Source organism: Oncorhynchus mykiss, chromosome 12 (assembly GCF_013265735.2).
Source record: "Oncorhynchus mykiss isolate Arlee chromosome 12, USDA_OmykA_1.1, whole genome shotgun sequence".
Taxonomy (NCBI): Eukaryota; Metazoa; Chordata; class Actinopteri; order Salmoniformes; family Salmonidae; genus Oncorhynchus; species Oncorhynchus mykiss.
This window is the reverse complement of record NC_048576.1, coordinates 51,673,234-51,694,362: the sequence shown is the minus strand read 5'-3', so window position 1 is coordinate 51,694,362 and position 21,129 is coordinate 51,673,234. Positions and strand designations below refer to the sequence as shown.

The window sequence follows — 21,129 nt, the reverse complement described above, 5'->3', positions numbered from 1 at the left end:
TGCAGCCCTTAGCCGTGGTGTATTGGCAGTATACCACAAACCAAAGAGGTGCCTCAATGCCATAATAAACTGGTTACCAATGTTATTAAAGCAGTATAAAGAAATGTTTTGTCATACCCATGGTATTCGGTCTGATATACCAAGGCTGTCAGCAAATCAGCATTCGGGGCTATAACCACCCAGTTTATAATATGTGTTAGTGCACATCCAGAATGGAGTGCGAGCAGCTGCTCTATACAGTGAGTCTGTAGTGTTATCCAGTGGAACAGCTGCCAGTAGGCATTGCATGTATGATTTCCCCAGCACCTGGACCATGTCAGAGCACCCCACCGCTCCTGTTTTGCAGAGCTTTTGTGGGGAGGGGGGGTTTCTCCCAAAACATTCTATGACAAGCCAGAGAGGCATGTGTGCCCATGCGGAAGGGGATACATTGGAGGCAGGCAGGGAGGCAAGGAGGGGGAGAGGGAAGTATGTTGATGGGCAGGGATGCAGGAAGGCAGGGAGGCTCTAGCTTGCCAACCCCCAAAAAGTCCAGTCAGATCCAAAAGCCTGGATGTGTCACATAATGTGAGGGGCCTGCCCTGGGTGACCGGGGGTCAGTCTCTTTCCATCCCATGACTGACAAACTGACCTTGACTCTGTCCCCAGGAACATGCAGTTAGAGACACATCCAGTGTCCCCTACTATTCAGATTCACTACGATTTGATTGTCCTCAGCAAAGTCATGGCTGAATGATTGTATTCCTGTACGATAGTTGTATTCCTGGAATTGGGAGAGTAGTGAATACAATTCTTTATTTATGCAGTACCTGGCTCAGAGAATGACTTGTGTGGCAGTAAACTTGAATTTCCTGCAGCACGTATCAACCTAGTGAATAATTTCTAATGGATACAGATGTATACCTTTAGAGAATGGCACCTGATGTGACCCCTGCATGAGTCAGGATTTTTTTGGGGCAGAATAATTCCCTGTTAATATTTCAGGATGTTAGGGTCACGGGTTAAAAAGCCTGGTAAACACTTTCTTCCCCAGTAACAATTGACCAGAGGAAGGACAAGTTGCATGAGGCTAACCTTTGATACTGCAGCTCTCTAGAGGATCCCAGAGAAAATATGCTTTTTGGTTTTACAGCAAGGCAACAAATATTTAACAAATTAATACCGCCTCCCTGTCACGCCCTGACCTTAGTTCCTTTTTTTGTCTCTATTTTTGGTTTGGTCGGGGCGTGAGTTGGGGTGGGCATTCTGTTGTTTTTCTATGTTTTCTTTTCTATGTGTTTGGCCTGGTATGGTTCCCAATCAGAGGCAGCTGTCTATCATTGTCTCTGATTGAGAACCATACTTAGGTAGCCTTTTCCCACCTGGTGTTTGTGGGTAGTTGTTTCCTGTTTTTGTGTTTTCACCTTTCAGGACTGTTTCGATTTTCATTTCTTACATTCACTTTGTTATTTTGTATTTTCGTGTTCTGTGATAATAAATAATCATGGACACTTACCACGCTGCGTTTTGGTCCGATCCTTCCTACTCCTCATCCGATGAAGATGAAGATAAGACTGGACAATATTTCTATTAGAATTTAAGAAAAGACAGACTGTATATAGTCACAACTTGTCAGAACAAATTTTCCTTTGGCCATTCAACAAACTCTGTAGAGTTAGTTACAGTATAGCTGCTATTTGTTGTTTGCTGTCAGAGTTTGTAAGCTGGTCTATCATTGACTGCATCCCCCTCCAAGCACTTAGCAATCCTACAACAGCATCTCATCAACTGGGAACCTTATACATGTAACTCAGACATAAGGAACATATTTAGTGTAGGGTTCCAAGACACCCGGGTGCAGGATGAGGGGACTGGAGGCAAGCTGAGCTATGACCCCGTGGTGGCATATGGAGATGGGCATTGGCTCAAAAGGGGCTCTCTCATTGGGGCAGCTGCCATGCAGTTTGTACTGCACCTCCTCTCTAAAAGCCTTGGGGAGGCAGGGCCCGGCCTGGCTACGCAGGTCACCGTGGCCCCAAGATGTCGGGCAGGAAGTAGGCCGAAGCCAGACACAGTGAGGGCAGGTGGAGTGTTGGGGTTGGAGGAGATGGAACGGTGTGCCCCCCCCCCCCCCCCCCACTTAAAGTAGGTCATGTAGATAGCAGGGCATTTGTCATTTATGACAACCCTATTAATCATGGGAGGAGTTGTGTCAGAGCCCCAGGGGCCCCATGGGCCAGTTCTGCAGGTAGGATGTTCCTCTGGGTGTCTTAGCCCAACCTCCATCATGTGTTGTGTCCCTGCTCTCTTGCTCTCTTCTCCCAGGTCTCCGCTAGAAAGTGATTCTCCTCATATCCCATCAGTGTACCCAAGTATCACTCTCTCTGACTCTCTCGTTCTCCTTTACCTATTCTCTCTCTACAGTATGTATCTGTCCTCCTCCTCTGCCCCTCTCCGCTCTTGTCAGATCTGCTGTTTGTAGACATGTCTGCATGTCGAACTGTTGTGGCAGTCAGGGGTTCCTGGCTTTGGCATGTTTTGGGTTCTCATTAGCCCTGACCAGATAACTCTACCCAGCCCTCCCGTTTTACACCTCCACCCTGTGTGTTGTGTCTGGAACGTGGTGATAGGATGGGGGTGTGAATTTGAGACACCTGTTTGAAGGTGGATCTGACCAAACAGGTCGAAGTTCCCGTAGATGAGGACTGGAACACAGAGAAACAAATTGAAGATACAAATAATCAGGTGTTTTCAAATAATCAAATAATCAGGTGTTTTCAATGTGTACTCTGCCTGTGATAATGTTTTCCCTTTGATTATGAGACTAAAATGATTCGCGCCCTTGATAAAGATAAGCAAAAAGACTGTATAAAATAATAATACAATACTGAGCTATTCTGTTCTATTTGAAAATTCATATTCAATGTTTTTTAAACTCCCTTGTCCTTGCCAATGACAAGCATTACCCATAACTTGATGCAGCCACCACCATACTTGAAAATATAAAGAGTGGTACTCAGTGATGTGTTGTCTTGGATTTGCCCCAAACATAACACTCTGTTTTCGGGACAAAAAGTATATTTCTTTCCCACATTTTTGCTCAAAGGGATATTTTTACTCCTGAACATATTTAGGCTTGCAATAACAAAGGGGTTGAATACTTATTGACCCAAGACAGCTTTTCATTTTGTATTAATTTGTAAACATTTATAAAACCTTAATTCCACTTTGACGTTTTGGGGTGTAGATCACTGACAAAAAAAATCAATTTAATCCATTTTAAATTCAGGCTGTAACACAATGAAATGTGGAAAAGGTTCACGGGTGTGAATACCTTCTGAAGGCACTGAATATCTTGAACCAAGCAAACTTAATGGACAAAGGCCCATGCTAAATGAAGGGAAATTACTAAGAGAAAGTTATTATTCACAACAGTGAAAACAGCTATGGATATAAGAAAAGTACAACAAGTAGACTTAAGTTTCCATGGTGATGGAAACGGGTGGTGAGACACAGTTGTCTGTGCAGAGAGCTGATGATGATGATGATCCATACATGACTCCACTGAGGGGCCTTGCTGCCTGGGCCGTCTACTGATAGGCGCTACATATTGCTGTGTGATTCCACAGTCATATTACCTGGGTGTGTTTGAGACACCAGATAAGAAGGGATTTATGACGCCAGTCCTGCCAAGTCAAGGTGAGCTGCAAAGATATGTGGCATGTGGGAGGAGCTGAGGAGTGAGCTCCACCGCAGATGTGTGATAAAGTGTCCGTCTCCCGCCATTAAAACTAAAACACGCCTCTCCATTATCATACCAGCCATGCAGGCCAGTGGGGGCTGGGATAGGTGCAGTATATTGTAGAGACAGTGTATCCTGGTCTCATTCACCCTCTATCCTCAGACCCATGCAGCAGTTATGCTCACACGTTCATACACACACTGCCTGTCCCTGTGGTAGTTGGTTATTGTTGGATTTGTGTGTGTGTGTGTGTGTGTGTGTGTGTGTGTGTGTGTGTGTGTGTGTGTGTGTGTGTGTGTGTGTGTGTGTGTGTGTGTGTGTGTGTGTGTGTGTGCCAGTGTCTGTGTGTGTCTCAGGTTAAGTGAAAGCATTCTCAGAGTGGTAAATATGTTGAACTCTCCTGGAGGCAGCTCCTCTGGTCCAACTCGAGGGAGAAGGTCCACGTCAGTCCCTCCTGGACATGGCTGCCTCGCCGTCCTGTCCGCCTGCTGGCCGTCGAGTAAAGCTCCAGCAATGTTGTTCCTGCCCTCTCTCTCTCTCTGTTCCTGCCCTCTCTCTCTCTCTGTTCCTGCCCTCTCTCTCTCTCTCTCTCCCTCTGTTCCTGCCCTCTCTCTCTCTCTCTCTCTCACTCTCTCTCTCTCTCTCTCTCTCTCTCTCTCTCTCTCTCTCTCTCTCTCTCTCTGTGTTCCTGCCCTCTCTCTCTCTCTCGCTCTGTGTTCCTGCCCTCTCTCTCTCTCTCTCTCTCTCTCTCTCTCTCTCTCTCTCTCTCTCTCTCTCTGTGTGTTCCTGCCCTCTCTCTCTCTCTCGCTCTGTGTTCCTGCCCTCTCTCTCTCTCTCTCTCGCTCTGTGTTCCTGCCCTCTCTCTCTCTCTTTCGCTCTGTGTTCCTGCCCTCTCTCTCTCTCTCGCTCTGTGTTCCTGCCCTCTCTCTCTCTCTCTCTGTGTTCCTGCTTTCTCTCTCTCTCTTTCTCTCTCTCTGTGTTCCTGCCCTCTCTCTTCCTCTCTCTGTTCCTGCCCCCCTCTCTCTCTGTTCCTGCCCTCCTCTCTTTCTCTCGCTCTGTGTTCCTGCCCTCTCTCTCTCTCTCTCGCTCTGTGTTCCTGCCCTCTCTCTCTCTCTCTCTCTCTCTGTGTTCCTGCTTTCTCTCTCTCTTTCTCTCTCTCTGTGTTCCTGCCCTCTCTCTTCCTCTCTCTGTTCCTGCCCCCCTCTCTCTCTGTTCCTGCCCTCCTCTCTTTCTCTCTCTGTTTCTGCCCTCCTCTCTTTCTCTCTCTGTTTCTGCCCCTCTCTCTCTCTGTTCCTGCCCCCTCTCTCTCTCTGTTCCTGCCCTCTCTCTCTCTGTTCCTGCCCTCTCTCTCTCTGTTCCTGCCCTCTCTCTCTCTCTCTCCCTCTGTTCCTGCCCTCTCTCTCTCTCTCTCTCTCTCACTCTCTCTCTCTCTCTCTCTCTCTCTCTCTCTCTCTGTGTTCCTGCCCTCTCTCTCTCTCTCGCTCTGTGTTCCTGCCCTCTCTCTCTCTCTCTCTCTCTCTCTCTCTCTCTCTGTGTGTGTGTTCCTGCCCTCTCTCTCTCTCTCGCTCTGTGTTCCTGCCCTCTCTCTCTCTCTCTCTCTCTCTCTCGCTCTGTGTTCCTGCCCTCTCTCTCTCTCTCTCACTCTGTGTTCCTGCCCTCTCTCTCTCTCTCTCGCTCTGTGTTCCTGCCCTCTCTCTCTCTCTCTCTGTGTTCCTGCTTTCTCTCTCTCTGTGTTCCTGCCCTCTCTCTTCCTCTCTCTGTTCCTGCCTCCCTCTCTCTCTGTTCCTGCCCTCCTCTCTTTCTCTCGCTCTGTGTTCCTGCCCTCTCTCTCTCTCTCGCTCTGTGTTCCTGCCCTCTCTCTCTCTCTCTCTGTGTTCCTGCTTTCTCTCTCTCTCTTTCTCTCTCTCTGTGTTCCTGCCCTCTCTCTTCCTCTCTCTGTTCCTGCCCCCCTCTCTCTCTGTTCCTGCCCTCCTCTCTTTCTCTCTCTGTTTCTGCCCTCCTCTCTTTCTCTCTCTGTTTCTGCCCCTCTCTCTCTCTGTTCCTGCCCCCTCTCTCTCTCTCTCTCTCTCTCTCTCTCTCTCTCTCTCTTCCTGCCCCTTCCTCTCTCTCTTCCTGCCCCCTCCTCTCTCTCTCTCTCTCTCTCTCTCTCTCTCTCTCTCTCTCTCTCTCTCTCTCTCTCTCTCTCTCTCTCTGTTCCTGCCCCTCTCGCTCTCTCTGTGTGGAGTGAATGTGCTTCGACTGCAGGGAGTCACTCGCTGTGAGAGGCTCTTTCTCCATGAACACCTCAGAATATGCTGCAAATAAATCTGCTCTCACTAGGGTAGGCCTGAATGCAGTCACATACATCTCTCTATTTGCACAAAATAAGACTCTAAGACAATAATAAGACATTGCATTTGTTGTGACATGATCACACAGTTTCTTTCAGCCAGTTTTCTATGAAGGAATGTCAGTATTTTCTGTATATGTGGCCTATTGAGACATACAAGGCTATATGTGTGCCACAGTTGGCCAGTGGCAGCTTAATTTGGGGAGGACCGGAACAGAATTAATGGAATGGTGTCGAACACATCCAACACATGGTTTCTGTGTGTTTGATACCATTCCATTCACTCCATTCCAGCCATTATTATGAGCCATCCTCCCCTCAGCAGCCTCCTGTGACGCGTGGCATGTGGCCTTACATGCAAGAGGATCAGTAAGGTCTCCTGCCAGGTTGTATTGACCCCAGAGCAGAGCTTCTCTTACAGCTATTTAACTCTGGTATTAATGAGCTCTCCTAGGAGTGGTTGGATCTCGTCTGACTCCGCGCTATTGAACACAACGGGTTTTATGTATGTGTACATTGCTGAGCACTCATCTAATTAGCTGGTATGTATTTGTACTCATTTCTCTCCGCTCCTGCATCGATAAATGCACATGCACATGTTTCTATCCTCACCGCCATCTCTCAGCATCTGTGACTAAATGCCTTGGCCACTTGAGTGCATTATTTACTGAGGCTGTATCCTCCCCGTGGCGCTCTGTTGGCTGTAGTAACGTATCTAAATGTTAGATCTGTTGGATAGCAGGACGAGTGAGGAGGAGACGAGGTAGCTAGGCAGCTCCAGGAGATCATCATCAAACGTGCTCTTCTGCCAAGCCTTGTTTGTCACAGCCGCGACACACCGTTTCATGGATTTCAATTTTGATACAGAATCAAATGAAAAAAGGGGAGAAACTATGACAGCACGGATTATTAATAAGCAAACTGATTTTTTTTTCTCTTCAGTTGTTTGAATGATCACGTTTCCTGGCATGAGAAGTCGCTCTGATTAACCTCTGTGTTCCATGCTGCAGCAACGTGCTTCTCTCTCTCTCTCTCTCTCTCTCTCTTACTCTCTCTCTCTCTCACTCTCTATCTCTCATCAGCCAGCCAGCCATCCTTCACCCGTAAGATCTTTCTGCCATCTAGAGGCCAATCTAATACCATGTGCTGCACTGTCATCCCAGTAGCAAAGCAAAGAGCCAGTATCAAACCTCACTCTTCATTTCAATCATTTTACAGAGGCACTTTTTTTTAAATGATGACACCTTTTAAAGATACTTTCATTATCTGTGATATCTATTGTTTTATTTGCTGATATTTTGATGCCCAGTACACACCAACGATCTGACTAACTATCCAAATAAGGATATGGGTACATTCTCTCTAGTCCATCTGTGTTGAAGATGTGTTGTCGTTCTGGTCTTTTCTTGTCTTTTCTCATCTCTCTGTTTCACATTGCGTCTCACCGTTTTGCATGTGAGAATTTCACCCAGAGTGTTACATAACTTGTATTCCCTTACAAGGATCTGTTTTTCTGTAAGACGGGTGTGTGAGCATCACTTTGGCTTTAACTATGTGTGCTATCGGTGTTCACAAAGTGTAATTATACATAAAGTCTGCGCGGAATAACTTTATCAGCCAAGTGTGATGTAGAAATACAGTAATTATAGATACTGTGGGTGTAATTAGGAGCTTCTTAATGAACAGACTTTCAAATTGGATGTTGCGTGCATGATGGAGTCAGACTTGGGTAGATGTGCCATCTTGTGTAGCCTATTTTCAAAGAGCGCATTTACACATTTACAGTGAATCTTTGGAAGCAACACTGCATCATAACTTTAGCAGTCCAATGTTCTTAGAAGGGAGGTAACAGAAGTTACTTTGCAGTCTAAATGGATTGATAATCAAACGTTCTTTTAGTAGCTTCTTCAATGTAAAAGCTGTTGAATTTGCCACTGTTGAAGGGGCAGCTGGGGGTGAACAGCTAACTGTTGCTGCAGGCTTCATGGACAGGGCAGATATTTCATTTGTTCCTCTGAATGTGTGAGCAGTAGTTTAAATGCTCCTTGGAGTCCCCTGTTGTCATCAAGTGGTAATCAGGGTGACAGACTGACTGAGATGTGTTGCATATGCCTCTACACTGAGCACTGCTCCTCCTCCTCATCTCGCCGCTCGCTGCTCCACCATGACTCTCCATCCTCTTCCTCATCAAAGCGCAGGGATGTGGCTTGGCTCTCCTGCTGTGATTCATATTTTCTCCACCTCGCCGATCCGTCATGATCTGCCCCCTCTCCGCTTTGATCCATATCTGATTGACCCGTGTGACATTCACCTTGCCTGCCATGTCAAACAGCTCCCTCTCTTTGCTCCTACAAAGCCCCTTTGAAGTCCGGTACATGTTTTACCCATGCAATTCTCCTGGGAGTCAGAGGTGTGGCCGTGTCGACCGCAGTGGTCACCTTTCTAGTCAACGACTGGAGAGACACCTGGCATTCATGTTCATTAAGTGCTCAAAAGCAAATGACTTGTCTTGTCACGTGCTCGGTTCAATTCTCTTTGTGCTGACGTTACAGCAAAATCAAAGTAAAATGTCACAAAGGCCACCTGAGCATAACTCTAAAATGGCACCATTTATCCTTCATGTTATACAAAAGCAGTAAAATATACAGCATTAACGCACATCACTCGAAATGGTAGGTCTACCTGTTGCTATGGTGAACCATATATTTCGGACCGTGACACAGTATCCAGAGTAAAATGTGACTCATGGAGTATCCGATATTTGTAATTTCTCAGACATGTTTTCCTACTCCCCTGCCCTGACATCTTCATTATACAAGTGGAAACAATAGCCTTAGTTTACAAGGACATATTTAATCTCCTTCCTCATTTAATTTCACCATGACTAGGAGTCAATCAAACCAGTTCATTTACTGACATAAACAACATTGCTGACATCTGCTTTTTCTTTATTAGATGGGTTTAAATCTAGCCAATATACAGAGGTGAAGTGTGGGAGGCTTTGGGTCCAGTCTATTACACCGTTTTCTGAATCAGGCCTTCAACACGGTCCACGGGAGTTCAGGGGTTCAGGGATGCTGAAGGGCATTTGCGAGATGTGCTGTCTGTGTTTTGAGAGGCGATCAGTTTTCCTGCAGGTGTCGAGAGCTAGACATGTAACTCGACTTCAGTAGCATACATTCCCTCTCCATGTGGTGTACTGTACACGGAAACCATGTAAGTGGAACACATTAGCCGTGTTACAGTGCCCCCTGATGGACACACCTGGGAAAAACACTCCTCCGAACTCCTCTCTTCCCTGAGGCAGTCTGCCTGAGCCCCCTCCCCAAGTCCCTCAGATATGTTTACAGATCGACTCGGCCAAGTGGTCATGACTTGGAGCTGTGTTGAGATAGCTGATTTGCACAAAGCAGAGCTCCAATCCATCATGTGCTCCAGCATTTTGTGAGACAGCTCTTTTCCCCAGCTTTGAGAGAAATCAGGCTTTGCCAAGTAGCTGCATAGCTTCTAAAGCGGTGAAATATCACAGTGGTCCTTCTTCATTTTGTCTGCCAGTGGTTTGTGACTCCCACAAAATTGCTTGACCTCAACCTTTACAGGGAACTGTCCCTCTGTGGGCCTTATCCTTAAAGATTGTTAGGCTTGAATGTCATTTTATGTTGCCCTCCATTTTGTGAAAGGGAGCGGGGAGTCAAGAGAATTAAAATGTATTTCAGGTTCTGGAGCAAGTGGTGCATTGCTGCAACTCGGGGAAGGAGGGAGTGTAGGGTAGAGAAGGAAGGGGAATGCTGGGGACACACTGTTGCTAGGAAACACTTGTGGCTTCTCCTCTTCTCTCTCTCTGTCTCCTTGAAGAAGCCAGAACAAAGTGACTGAAAGAAGCAGCCAGAGTGAAATGTCACTCGTATCCTCCGAGGAGTTTTAGGGAATGTGGCGCATGTACCCAAAAGGCACTCTGAGCCAACATACCCCCATCTCTAATTCCTTGCCATATGTCTATCAGCATAATCCCCCGAACAGATATTTGATTATCAAAGCCGCCCGGCTGAAAAGGCTCAACTCTCTCTGCCACCAAAACCCCTTTTTTCTCCCACCACATTAAGATTCAGAGTGTGTCGACACACCACCAGTGGCCTGGTCCAGTCCTATAACTCCCCCAGGGGAGGGAGGGACTATAACCCAGCTGTACTAGACATAACTGGTGCTGTGCTGTTGGGCACACTTGGTCATCAAAGAGGCTCCCTACAGATTGCCCATCATGTGCTATGTTCACGTGGCAGCATTTGAATGGTCAAAATAGAGTGGAGTGAATTAATTTTATTGATTGAATGGAGTTGCATTGTGTGCCTGCCTGAAAGCTAATTATCTCGTGAACTCGAGAATAATGTATTTTTTAATTTTTATCTTGTTAAGTAAAGCTCTGACAGGCGGGCATGCAGCGGTGAGATGTACTCACGAGACTCAAAGGCTTCCGTCCATACTAACACTGACGTGGCACGGTCGCATGTAAAACCGTACTAGTGCAGGATGAAACACTTGTTTTGGAGATATGATTACACCGGTATGGCGCTGAAGGAGAAAAGTACTGTTTTGGTTCTGAAGGAGAGTTGAAGATGCTGAGTACGACGCTGACGCTGATGAAGATTTACAATGAATAAAAGTCATAGCGGCAATGGATGCGTAGATCTGGTAAGGTTAGCCTGGGTATAGCAGTTTCTTTAGGAGCGGAAACACAGTGGTCCCTTCAGGAGAGAGAGCGAGAGACTGGGCGGTGGATATGTTATTTTAAATGCCAATATCAATATTGGCTGTGGTGGAATGTCCTGTGGCCAGGAGGGATGCACACTCAAGACTGGGCTGACCTGGTTTCACACAGTCTTCTCTTTGTGTTGCCCTCACGACACCCACACAACTCCTCCACAGGACTGGTAAGCACTGCATACACTTTACTATCAAGACCTAGCTTTACACGTTTGCCTATAGTAAAGTCTCTATCTATTTGAGAATGTATTCAGTCTTCTATTTTGAATCAACTCTTCAAAATCGAATGCTTGCCGAACATTACGTAACAATTTTTGTTCCTATTCTTGTTTTTGTAGGTTTTGGAGTTCCCTGTCCAAACTGCCAGAATGCTGTTAAGAATCTCCATGATCTCAGCTCTTCTTGCATACTGTAAGTATATTGTCCAGTAGTAAATGCAGGCTACTTTACCAGCCTGTTAGAGCATGCACCATGGAAGAAGGGTTGCATTTTAAAAGTGGATTTCAGTCAAAACAATAAACACACTCCGTGCCTAGCACCCCCACAACAACAGTGCATGAAGAGAACCATATTAAGTGGCTGTAAATGAATGTCAACAGAATCCTCGGGGGGTTGCATCAGCTTATTGGTGGAATGACTGTAATTTACAGCATGATGGAGTGTTCCGTGCAACATTGCATCTAACTCAGGGTGCTAGGCGCTAGCTATCTGAGTGGCTTTGAAGGACTGGTGAGCAACAGGCAGCATCCCTTTTATTTTCTTTTTTTTCTCCTTTTTTTATTTCACCTTTATTTAGCCAGGTAGGCTAGTTGAGAACAAGTTCTCATTTGCAACTGCGACCTGGCCAAGATATAGCCAAGCAGTTTGACACACACAACAACACAGAGGCACACATGGAATAAACAAACATTACAATCAATAATAAAGTAGAACAATCTATATGCAGCGTTTGCAAATGAGGTAGGATAAGAGAGGTAGGGCAATAAATAGGCCACGGTGGCAAAGTAATTACAGGACAGCAATTAAACAAAATAACACTCGTATTAAGGCAATGAAACTATTCAACTGTCTGTCTCAGTAAAATAAGACACTCTACCATGTAAATAGTTGTGTTGTCTAAGTATCTGGAAACAGGGCTCTGCCTGGTTGTATAAAAACTACCAGTGAGTGCTATTTAACCTAACAACAAGTCCATGTGGACCAGCATGTGCAGCTAGTTGTGTTTGAGATGTGTGTTCATATCAGGGGCTGCCTGGGTAATCAATTAGTATTGATTTATCTAGAAAATCCAACCCCACTGCATTTCCTCGAGGTTACAATGGTGTCGGCGTGTGCCAGAGAAAATTGCTTTCCGTAAGGCCTGACTATGCCTCAGTGATAAGTAGCTCATTTCAATTACAAGGGCGTTCAGGTGCCATGACTGATTGGAAATTCATTGTGCAGAGTAATAGAGTTAATGAAGATCCAACACTAGTGTTGAGGCCTGGGTGGGAGCAATGGATGCCGGTCAGAATAACTACAACCTGCCCATTAACCCCTAAGATTAGAAGTTAGCGCCTTGTTACGGTTTTACCTGTGGAGGCCCCTGCATGCTTTTTACAGCGTTGTTGCAGGACAAGTTAATTAATTGAGAGTGATTGAGAAGTCAACCCCCCCCCCCTCCCCTCTCTCTCTCTCTCTCTCTCTCTCTCCTACATCCAAGTCCTGCTGTTTGGTTTTGCTCTTGAACGTGAAAAGCAAAGGGATGGAGGGGTGAAGAAGGCCGGAGATGTCATTGAAGTAAAAAAGGATTTGAAGGTGGGAAAAGACAATAAAGGAAAGAAGAAGAAGGTTGAAGGTGTTGTTGAGGTCAAAAGAGATCCAACAGTGGGAAACAACAAGAAGGGAAAGAAGCTGACCCAAAACGAAAAGGTCAAAGGGAAGGAGACAGGAAGTCCAAAAAGGGACAAGGAGTTAAGGAACGACACTGTCTGCTCCAGCATCGGTGGCATCTGCCAACGCAGTTCCTACGTCTGTCAGGGGAGGTACCTGAAGGACAAGTGTGCTGCACCTAAGACACACCAGTGCTGTATGCCAGGTGACACACTACTCCATAACACTCTGCTTGGTAGTTCACATTAGGAGTCTTTTGGCTTTCTGCTATGTTCAGTGGTAACACAGTCTCATGTCTTGTCCCTACAGCCGGTGCTTGGAGCGTCCTGTGTGCCGGTCACCATAACAACAGAGTGAGGGGTTGTGACTTGTTTGGCTGTGGGGGCTTCAACTCTAGAAGGTCTCTGACATGGGCGGGGGCCTATTTTATCCTCTTTTGGGGACGTTTCACAGAGCTTATCATACCTCTCTGAGTGTGACACTGCTCTTGTTTAAACCACAGAAAGATGGGTTACGTTACATTATTGACACTATAGGTTGAAACACACGTCTAAGGCGGCAAGTAGCCTAGCGGTTAAGTTTAAGAGTATTGGGTCAGTAACCGAAAGGTTGCTAGTTTGAATCTCCAAAGCCAACTAGGCGAAAAATCTGTCAATGTGCCCTTGAGCAAGGCACTTAACCCTAATTGCTCCTGTAAGTCACTCTGGAGAAGAGCGTCTGCTATATGAGTAACATGTAAATAGGCATGTCTAAATATGCGTTTGCATCAAAGGTTAAACATATTTTGTATGTTTTCTCTCACAGAGATGATGACAGCCTCCACAAGGCAGTGGATGTGGTGTGTGACGATTACAGCATTGTCAACGCCCCCTTCTCAGGTACCCTGAGGGGGCCAGTGGTGGGTATCCAGTACGATGGCGTTAAACTTACCAACTCCGGTGAGCACTTCATACTGTACAGTATACACTTGTAGCTTCATTGATGTAGATTTCACATTCAGCGAAAAAAAACAACACAAGAGACTGGTAACTCAAGGATGCTCCTACACCATGACTGTGAGAGTGGAACCTTGAACAGCACTAACTAATTATTATAACCTTTCTAGACGATCTAGTAGCGTGTAATGGGGCATTAGGTAGGCCTGTGTTCTGTCCAGGCCAGAGGCTGATGTCACGTTATGGAGGAAGTAACGAGGGATTTGGAGGGATTAGCCACGCGAGTGGAGGAGGGCTGAGATCCCACTGAACTCCCCTTTGCCTTTGACACTTGGACCTGGCTGCTTTTGAATTCCCATCAAAGGCAGCTAACGCATAATGATCTCCAGTAATGGCCGTCGTTAAGGCCGCAGCCATGCGTCTGCATTAGCCGTGTGCATCCTGGCCTGATAAGCAGCAGCGCGGGAAACGGGGTAAACAACATTATTCTGGTCCTCGCTACCTCTAATTGAACCGCAGTATGGGAGGGAACACATGTTCTGTCAGACTCTTTCATCTTTGTGCAAACTGTGGCGTGATTAGACCTCACAGGGAACAAATGAACGATCATCTGATTGCAGTGCAGTGTTGAAGAATGAGGGAATAAGCCGTTTTCCACGGCTTCCTAATGTGTGTTAGTGCCAGTTTGTTTTTGCTATCATGGCAAGAAGATCTGGGACTAAATGGGTATGGTTCATATTACTATTGTTTCACGCTTTATCATAACCACGGTCTGATGTGCATCACAAGATGGTATTGTCCCATTGAGCTAAAGCCTGGGCAAGTCTTCAGGTCTTCAGGCAAGGTTGCTCAAGGTTACTCATCACGCAAGGGTCGTTCACCGAGTTATCTCCCTTCCATTAACAGTATTTTCTTAATTTGTATGACAGAGTACTGTGTGAAGATCTTCAACATCCGTCCGTACCGCTACATGGGGCCAATCTCTCAGGGAGAGGCCCTGGGTTACCTGCTGCCCCTACAGGAGCGCTTCTCTGGCATCACTTCACACATGGAGCTGCAGATGTGTGACCGCTCCGACCCATCACCATACATCTGAACACTCCTGGGCCACATGTGACAGGCCTCTATAGACTGAGGCTGGGGACACAGATACTTTTCTGAATCCCAAATACTGATTTCCCTAATATGTGATGGGAAAAAAAACTCTATATATAAACTACAACCATATTTCTCTTGGTATTCGTCTCTATGGTCCTCCCATGTGAGTGAATAGGCCAGGTACAACTGCAATTCTCCTTTGCACCAACAGAGGGCATTAAACAACTAAATGTTCCTAGATGCGGTATTCATAATGTACCACAAGATGATGCTACATCTCAACACAAACCTCTGTGTTGGGCTGAAAATGTATCACAAAAATAGCTCATCCATGCCAGCTTCAATTAAAGTGTGTGTAGGGCCTTCTATTTGGATGGCACTCTGAAGATAACAAAAAAAAGAAGGCAAACACAGTGTACAAGCAGTACACTGTTTTTCAGCTAATTTTAATATTTGTGTCTTTCTAAATGTATCTGTGTTTTTCCATATATGAATGTAGTGCATGTTCAATAAAAAAGGCTATTATAAACTGGTTACTTAAGTAATTAAAGCAGTAAAAACAAATGTTTTGTCATACCCCATGGTACACAGTCTCATATACCACAGCTGTCAGCCAATCAACATTCAGGGCTGGAACCACCCAGTTGATTTTTACAACATCATTTCACATTAAGAGCATATTATTCATGGCACCACTCAGATTCAAGGCAAATTATAGAAGTGTTTATGTCAGATTTATCTTGTGGGAAAACGTGCCAAAAGCCATTTGGTCTGTATCACCTGATCTACCTCCTCACGGTACATATCTGAAATGGGACTTTTGAAAGGATTCCAAAACAGAATCTCTATCACTGAGGATGCCAAATCATCAACATCTTTATCCATTGTATTACCTTCTACAGTTTCATATTTTAGTCAATGCTCTTATCCAGAGTAATTTAAAGGCACAATTGGGGTTGATTTGATTTGATTTGACGTGCCTTGCTCCAGGGCACATCGTCAGATTTTTAACCTAGTCGGCTCGGGATTCAAGCCAGCAACCTTTCAGTTACTGGCCCACCACTTTTAACCACTAGGCTACCTGCCGCCCAGAGCCAACCCATTATACCTGCATTGTTTTTATGCTCGGCTCAGAGTTATACAGTGTGTGCACAGAGTGAAGGAGGTTTTGTACATACACCAACCCCCTGTTGGTGACATCCATGGGCAACAGCTCAGCTGCAACTTGAGTGAGTAGCAGCAGCTTGTGTGAATTTTGGCTCACCACCACCACAACCTTCAAGGAGGGCTCATCCTCATCACTTGATGTGTCAACTATATTTAATGATGACCGAGGCACAAAGACCAGGCACTGATGTTGAGTAACATTGGGTTTCTACCCCCTGTTGTTGGTCTAAAATTATTGTGGGCATGAGGGAAACTTGCCAGGCACATGTGTGGCATTCTTGAAGTTGTGCCTTGGTATACAGTCTTTGGCTGATTCTTAATAAGGATATTTATTGATCTTGTTTCACAGTAGATATTACAATGTTTACATTATAAAATCATATTGAATTATACAGGATACACGGAGTGTACATAACATTAGGGACATCTGCTCTTTCCATGACATAGACTGACAAGGTGAATACAGGTGTAAGCTCTGATCCCTTATAGATGTCACTTGCTAAATCCACGTCAATCAGTGTAGATGAAGGGGAGGAGACAGGTTAATTAAAGAAGGATTTTTAAGCCTTGAGACAATTGAGACATGGATTGTGTATGTGTGTCATTCAGAGGGTGAATGGGCAAGGCAAAATATTTAAGTGCACCAGTTTGTGTCAAGAACTGCAACGCTGCTGGGATTTTCACACTCTGGTGAGTCCATGTCATGTTTCATTCACAGTATATTAAAGGCTAATCACAAAATAACCAGAATGTAAATTAGTTAAAATAAAGAGGCAGGTTAGCATTTTTCATCATGAATCTTGTTCTGGTGGCAGCTCTGCAGAGTGGTCACTAGCTGGCACAGCCACAAAGTCATTTAAACCTAACCATAACCTTAACCCTAACATTAACCACACTGCTAACCTTAATGCCTAACCCTCACTTTAAAGTAAGACCAATAAACTCATTTTAGTTTTCATGAATTATTACGATGTAGCCAATTTTGACTTTGGCCCATCTAGAGAGAAGGGTGTAAATGTGACCTACAATTTGGGGTGTCCACTTTGTACCTCTATTTTTGAAACTAGGAGGCGGGGCACTGCTTTCCCGCAGTTCTGTTAACAACGGCGAGGGCAGGTGTTTGGCAGGCTGGAGCAAGGGACACTGTGTGATAGCTAGGACTCCGGTACACAGCAGGAGAGTGCTGGGATAGATAGCTAGAGAACTAGGACATCGGTAGACAGTGTCCTTCGCCTATTGGGCACCGACCCTATCTTGCACTGACCCTACGCACACTCACTAGACTATATATACACACCATATACACATTCACTCACACACTAATTTATACTCCCAAACAAAACCCAAACACGTTCACATACACTACATACAGTACCAGTCAAAGTTTGGACACACCAACTGTTCAAGGGTTTTTCTTTATATTTCATATTTTCTACATTGTAGAATAATAGTGAAGACATCAAACCTATGAAATAACACATGAAATCATGTGGTAACCAAAAAAAGTGTAAAACAAATCCAAGCATATTTAATATTTTAGATTCTTCAAAGTAGGCACCCTTTGCCTTGATGACAGCTTTGCATACTCTTGGCATTGTCTCAAACGGCATAAGGAATGATTTTCTAACAGTCTTGAAGGAGTTCCCACATGTGCTGATCACTTGTTGGCTGCTTTTCCTTCACTCTGCGGTCCAACTCATCCCAAACCATCTCAATTGGGTTGAGGTCGGGTGATTGTGGAGGCCAGGTCATCTGATGCAGCACTCCATCACTCTCCTTCTTAGTCAAATAGCCCTTACGTAGCCTGGAGGTGTGTTGGGTCATTGTCCTGTTGAAAAATAAATGATAGACCCACTAAGCGCAAACCAGATGAAATGGCGTATTGCTGCAGAATGCTGTGGTAGCCGTGCTGGTTAAGTGTGCCTTGAATTCTAAATAAATCACTGACAGTGTCACCAGCAAAGCACCCCACACCATTACACCTCCTCCTCCATGCTTCCCGGTGGGAACCACACATGCGGATCTGTTCACCTACTTTGCGTCTCACAAAGACACGGTGGTTGGAACCAAAAATCTACATTTTGGACTCAGACCAAAGGACAGATTTACACCGATCTAATGTCCATTGCTCATGTTTCTTGGCGCAAGCAAGTCTCTTCTTATTAGTGGTGTCCTTCAGTAGTGGTTTCTTTGCAGCAAATCGACCAGTCTCCTCTGAACAGTTGACGTTGAGATGTGTCTGTTACTTGAACTCTGTGAGGTATTATTTTGGGCTACAATTTCTGATGTTGGTAAATCGAATGAACTTGTCCTCTGCAGCAGAGGTAACTCTGTGTCTTCCTTTCCTGTGGCAGTCCTCATGAGATCGTTTTTGCGACTGCACTTGAAGCAACGTTCAAAGTTCGTGAAATGTTCTGCGTCGACTGACCTTCATGTCTTAAAGTAATGATGGACTGTCATTTCTCTTTGCTTATTTGAGCTGTTCTTGTCATAATAAGTACTTGGTATTTTACCAAATAGGGCTATCTTCTGTATACCACCCCTACCTTGTCACAACACAACTGATTGGCTCAAACGCGTTAAGAAGGAAAGAAATTCCACAAATTAACTTTAAACAAGGCACACTTGTTAAATGAAATGCATTCCAGGTGACGACCTCATGCAGCTAGTTGAGAGAATGCCAAGAGTGTGGAAAGCTGTCATCAAGGCAAAGGGTGGCTACTTTGAAGAATCTAAAATATTAAATCTATTTTGATTTGTTTAACACTTTTTGGTAACTACATGATTCCATATGCGTTATTTCATAGTTTTGATGTCTTCACTTCTACAATGTAGAAAACAGTAAAAATAAATAAAAACCTTGGAATAGCAAGTGTGTCCAAACTTTTGACTGGTACTGTACAAACACATACACATACACATGACACACACACGCATACTGACACAACACACACACACACACACACCCTTTTACACTCATTATTTGCTGTTGCTATTCTGTTCTTTATTTTACTCTTATTATTTTGTATCCTGCCTTCATGTACATATCTACCTCAAATGCCTTGTACCTCTGTAAATTCATCTGGTACTGGTACTTCCTGTATATAGCTCCATCCTTGTGTATTTTATTTTATTCCTCTTGTTACTATTTTTTAAATATTTTTTAAAAACTCTGCATCTTTGGGAAGAGCTCGTAAGCAAGCATTGCATGGTAAAGTCTACACCTGTTGTATTGGGCACATGTGACAAATAATATTTGATGCAATTTTTCCTTCAGTTCTGTTAAGGACGGCGAGGACATGTGTTGGGCAGGCGTTAGTGAAGGACACTGTGTGCTAGGTAGCAAGCTAGCTAGGACACCGGTAGACAGTGTCCTTTGCCCCAGAAAAATTCTGATAATACATTTATTTCAGAGGTACTATCAAAAGGGTATCAAAAGGGTCACACAAGCATGAAGATAGCATGCTCCAGGGGGGCCTTAATGCAGGAACAAATGGGATGCTCGAATGGGGCGTTTTTACAGACGCAGCATTGCCCACATGCAGGAACGCCCGAATTGCTGGCCTCAATCACACACTATTGGATCAAGCAGAAATCGCTCAGTTCTGCCTCCAGGACAAGACTCATCCCAATAAACGTCAACCTGATTTAAAGTGTCGCAGGCAGGGCTGGTCTGTGGTGGAGGCTTTCCAGTTATCAAATTAGAGTCGGTGAGCTGGGATAGGCTGGGAGTTTGGTTCAGAGAAGTTCGGACATAGCCTACTGCGGGACGGGGCAAGAAGAGTAGCGACTGAATGTGGGACAGGAAATCTGACGTGGACCATCTACGAGAAATAATCGCATTTGTTGCATCCAGCAATCAAGGATCTCACCCGCGTGAATGACAAAGGTTGGGTGGGTAAACTTTGTCATTCGGGTCTGATCGTTCTAAAACCGGGCTGTTGTTTTTAGTGGAAGCGCTGAAAGAGAACATCATGCCAAGGCGGACCGTGCACGAAGTAACAGTTCAAGATGTCCAGAAGAGGAGAAATCCGAACAAACACTATGTGAGTCAACAAGTCATTTTTTTCTATGGTAGAGGACCGACCACATCTGTATATTGTAGGAAAGTACACGCCACAAAACCCTTATTTTCTTCGATTAAAGTTCAGTTATTATATTTTTCGTTCGCTGGCTGCGCTGGTCAGGAAAGGTAAAAACAAAGGGAGTATCAAATTACATTTTACCAAAACAGTTGCTGCAAAAAAAAAGATTACAGTGCGACTTTGTTGCATTAATCTAAATAAAATTAGAATGGAGGATATATATATATATTTCTAGATTTATTTTTTCTTAGACCTGAACACTTGTCAACATCTGGAAATAACGGGGCGTCATGCATGCACTTTCCAGATGCTGGGTGTTATTTTACATACAAATTCAAATACCTTTTAGGCCTATACTAGGCTACTAGTGAAATAATGATAGTAAAGCCTTTTGAACACTGCTAAGAATGTACACCTGCTTATGACTTTATTTTATTTAACTAGGCAAGTCAGTTTAAGAACAAATTCGTATTTACAATGACGGCCTAGGAACAGTGGGTTAACTCCCTTTTTCAGGGGCAGAAGGACAGGCTTTCACCTTGTCAGCTTGGGGATTCGATCCAGCAACCTTTCAGTTACTGGTCCAAAGCTCTAACCACTAGCCGCACAAACTTTAATAAACATACACATCACAAGACAAATATGAATAAGTGTGTTTTCCAAAACTGCTGCAACTTGGATGTTATATGACTATTACAGTAAAGTAGAGTAAAATTCTATGCACCTGAGAAAGAACAATGAGGTCAACATGGCGGTTTTGAAAGGAGTGGAGGGCATGATAGGTGTCTGTGTTTAGAAAACCTGACAGACTTTTCCAAACATCCCGAGGACATTGGTCTAATGTCTATTTCAGAATGGTTGCGAGACAACCAGATTTCTTTCCTGAAGTGGAGAATCTGTGCATTACAGTATGATTATTTGGGTAGCCCTACCTACCAGGCCTTTATGCTCTCCTATAGAGGGCTTGCAATTGAGTCACAAATGTATTTATATTATTTATTGAACCTTTATTTAACTAGGCAAGTCAGTTAAGAACTAATTCTTATTTACAATGATGGCCTAACCCGGCTAAAGCCTAACCAGGATGACGATGGGCCAAATGTGTGCCGCACTGTTGGACTCCTAATCACGGCCGGTTGTGATACAGCCTGGAATCAAACC

At 44.7% G+C, this 21,129-nt stretch overlaps 2 protein-coding genes across 6 annotated transcripts in view; both read left to right on the top strand.

The window, feature by feature from the left end:
• The first annotated feature begins 10,259 nt into the window (after positions 1-10,259).
• LOC110537750 lies at positions 10,260-15,243 on the top strand. 2 transcript variants are annotated; one of them, XM_021624110.2, is made up of 6 exons: positions 10,260-10,978; positions 11,150-11,222; positions 12,514-12,888; positions 12,993-13,083; positions 13,488-13,621; positions 14,548-15,243. In XM_021624110.2, the coding sequence occupies exons 1-6, from the start codon at positions 10,727-10,729 to the stop codon at positions 14,712-14,714; spliced, it is 1,092 nt and encodes a 363-aa protein (XP_021479785.2). In that variant the 5' UTR covers positions 10,260-10,726; the 3' UTR covers positions 14,715-15,243. The 2 variants fall into 2 exon arrangements, with proteins under 2 accessions (XP_021479785.2, XP_036793662.1); XM_036937767.1 differs by having other exon boundaries at positions 13,488-13,581; positions 14,548-14,636.
• Positions 15,244-19,455: 4,212 nt separating this feature from the next.
• The window catches only part of LOC110537747 (SH3 and PX domain-containing protein 2B), an 84,723-nt gene continuing 83,049 nt past the window's right edge, over positions 19,456-21,129 (top strand). For all 4 annotated transcript variants that reach the window (XM_036937766.1, XM_036937764.1, XM_036937765.1 and 1 more), the window contains exon 1: positions 19,456-19,929. In XM_036937766.1, the coding sequence (XP_036793661.1) occupies positions 19,858-19,929 (72 nt within the window). In that variant the 5' untranslated portion in view covers positions 19,456-19,857. The remainder of the gene's footprint in view (positions 19,930-21,129) is intronic.

What these genes read in the sequence shown, in the direction of transcription:
- LOC110537750 (XM_021624110.2), top strand. Translation starts at nt 10,727, where the DNA reads ATGCGTAGATCTGGTAAGGTTAGCCTGGGTATAGCAGTTTCTTTAGGA. An exon ending in ACACCAGTGCTGTATGCCAG is followed by an intron (nt 12,889 to 12,992) that starts GTGACACACTAC and finishes TTGTCCCTACAG; the next exon opens with CCGGTGCTTGGAGCGTCCTG. An exon ending in CGTTAAACTTACCAACTCCG is followed by an intron (nt 13,622 to 14,547) that starts GTGAGCACTTCA and finishes TTTGTATGACAG; the next exon opens with AGTACTGTGTGAAGATCTTC.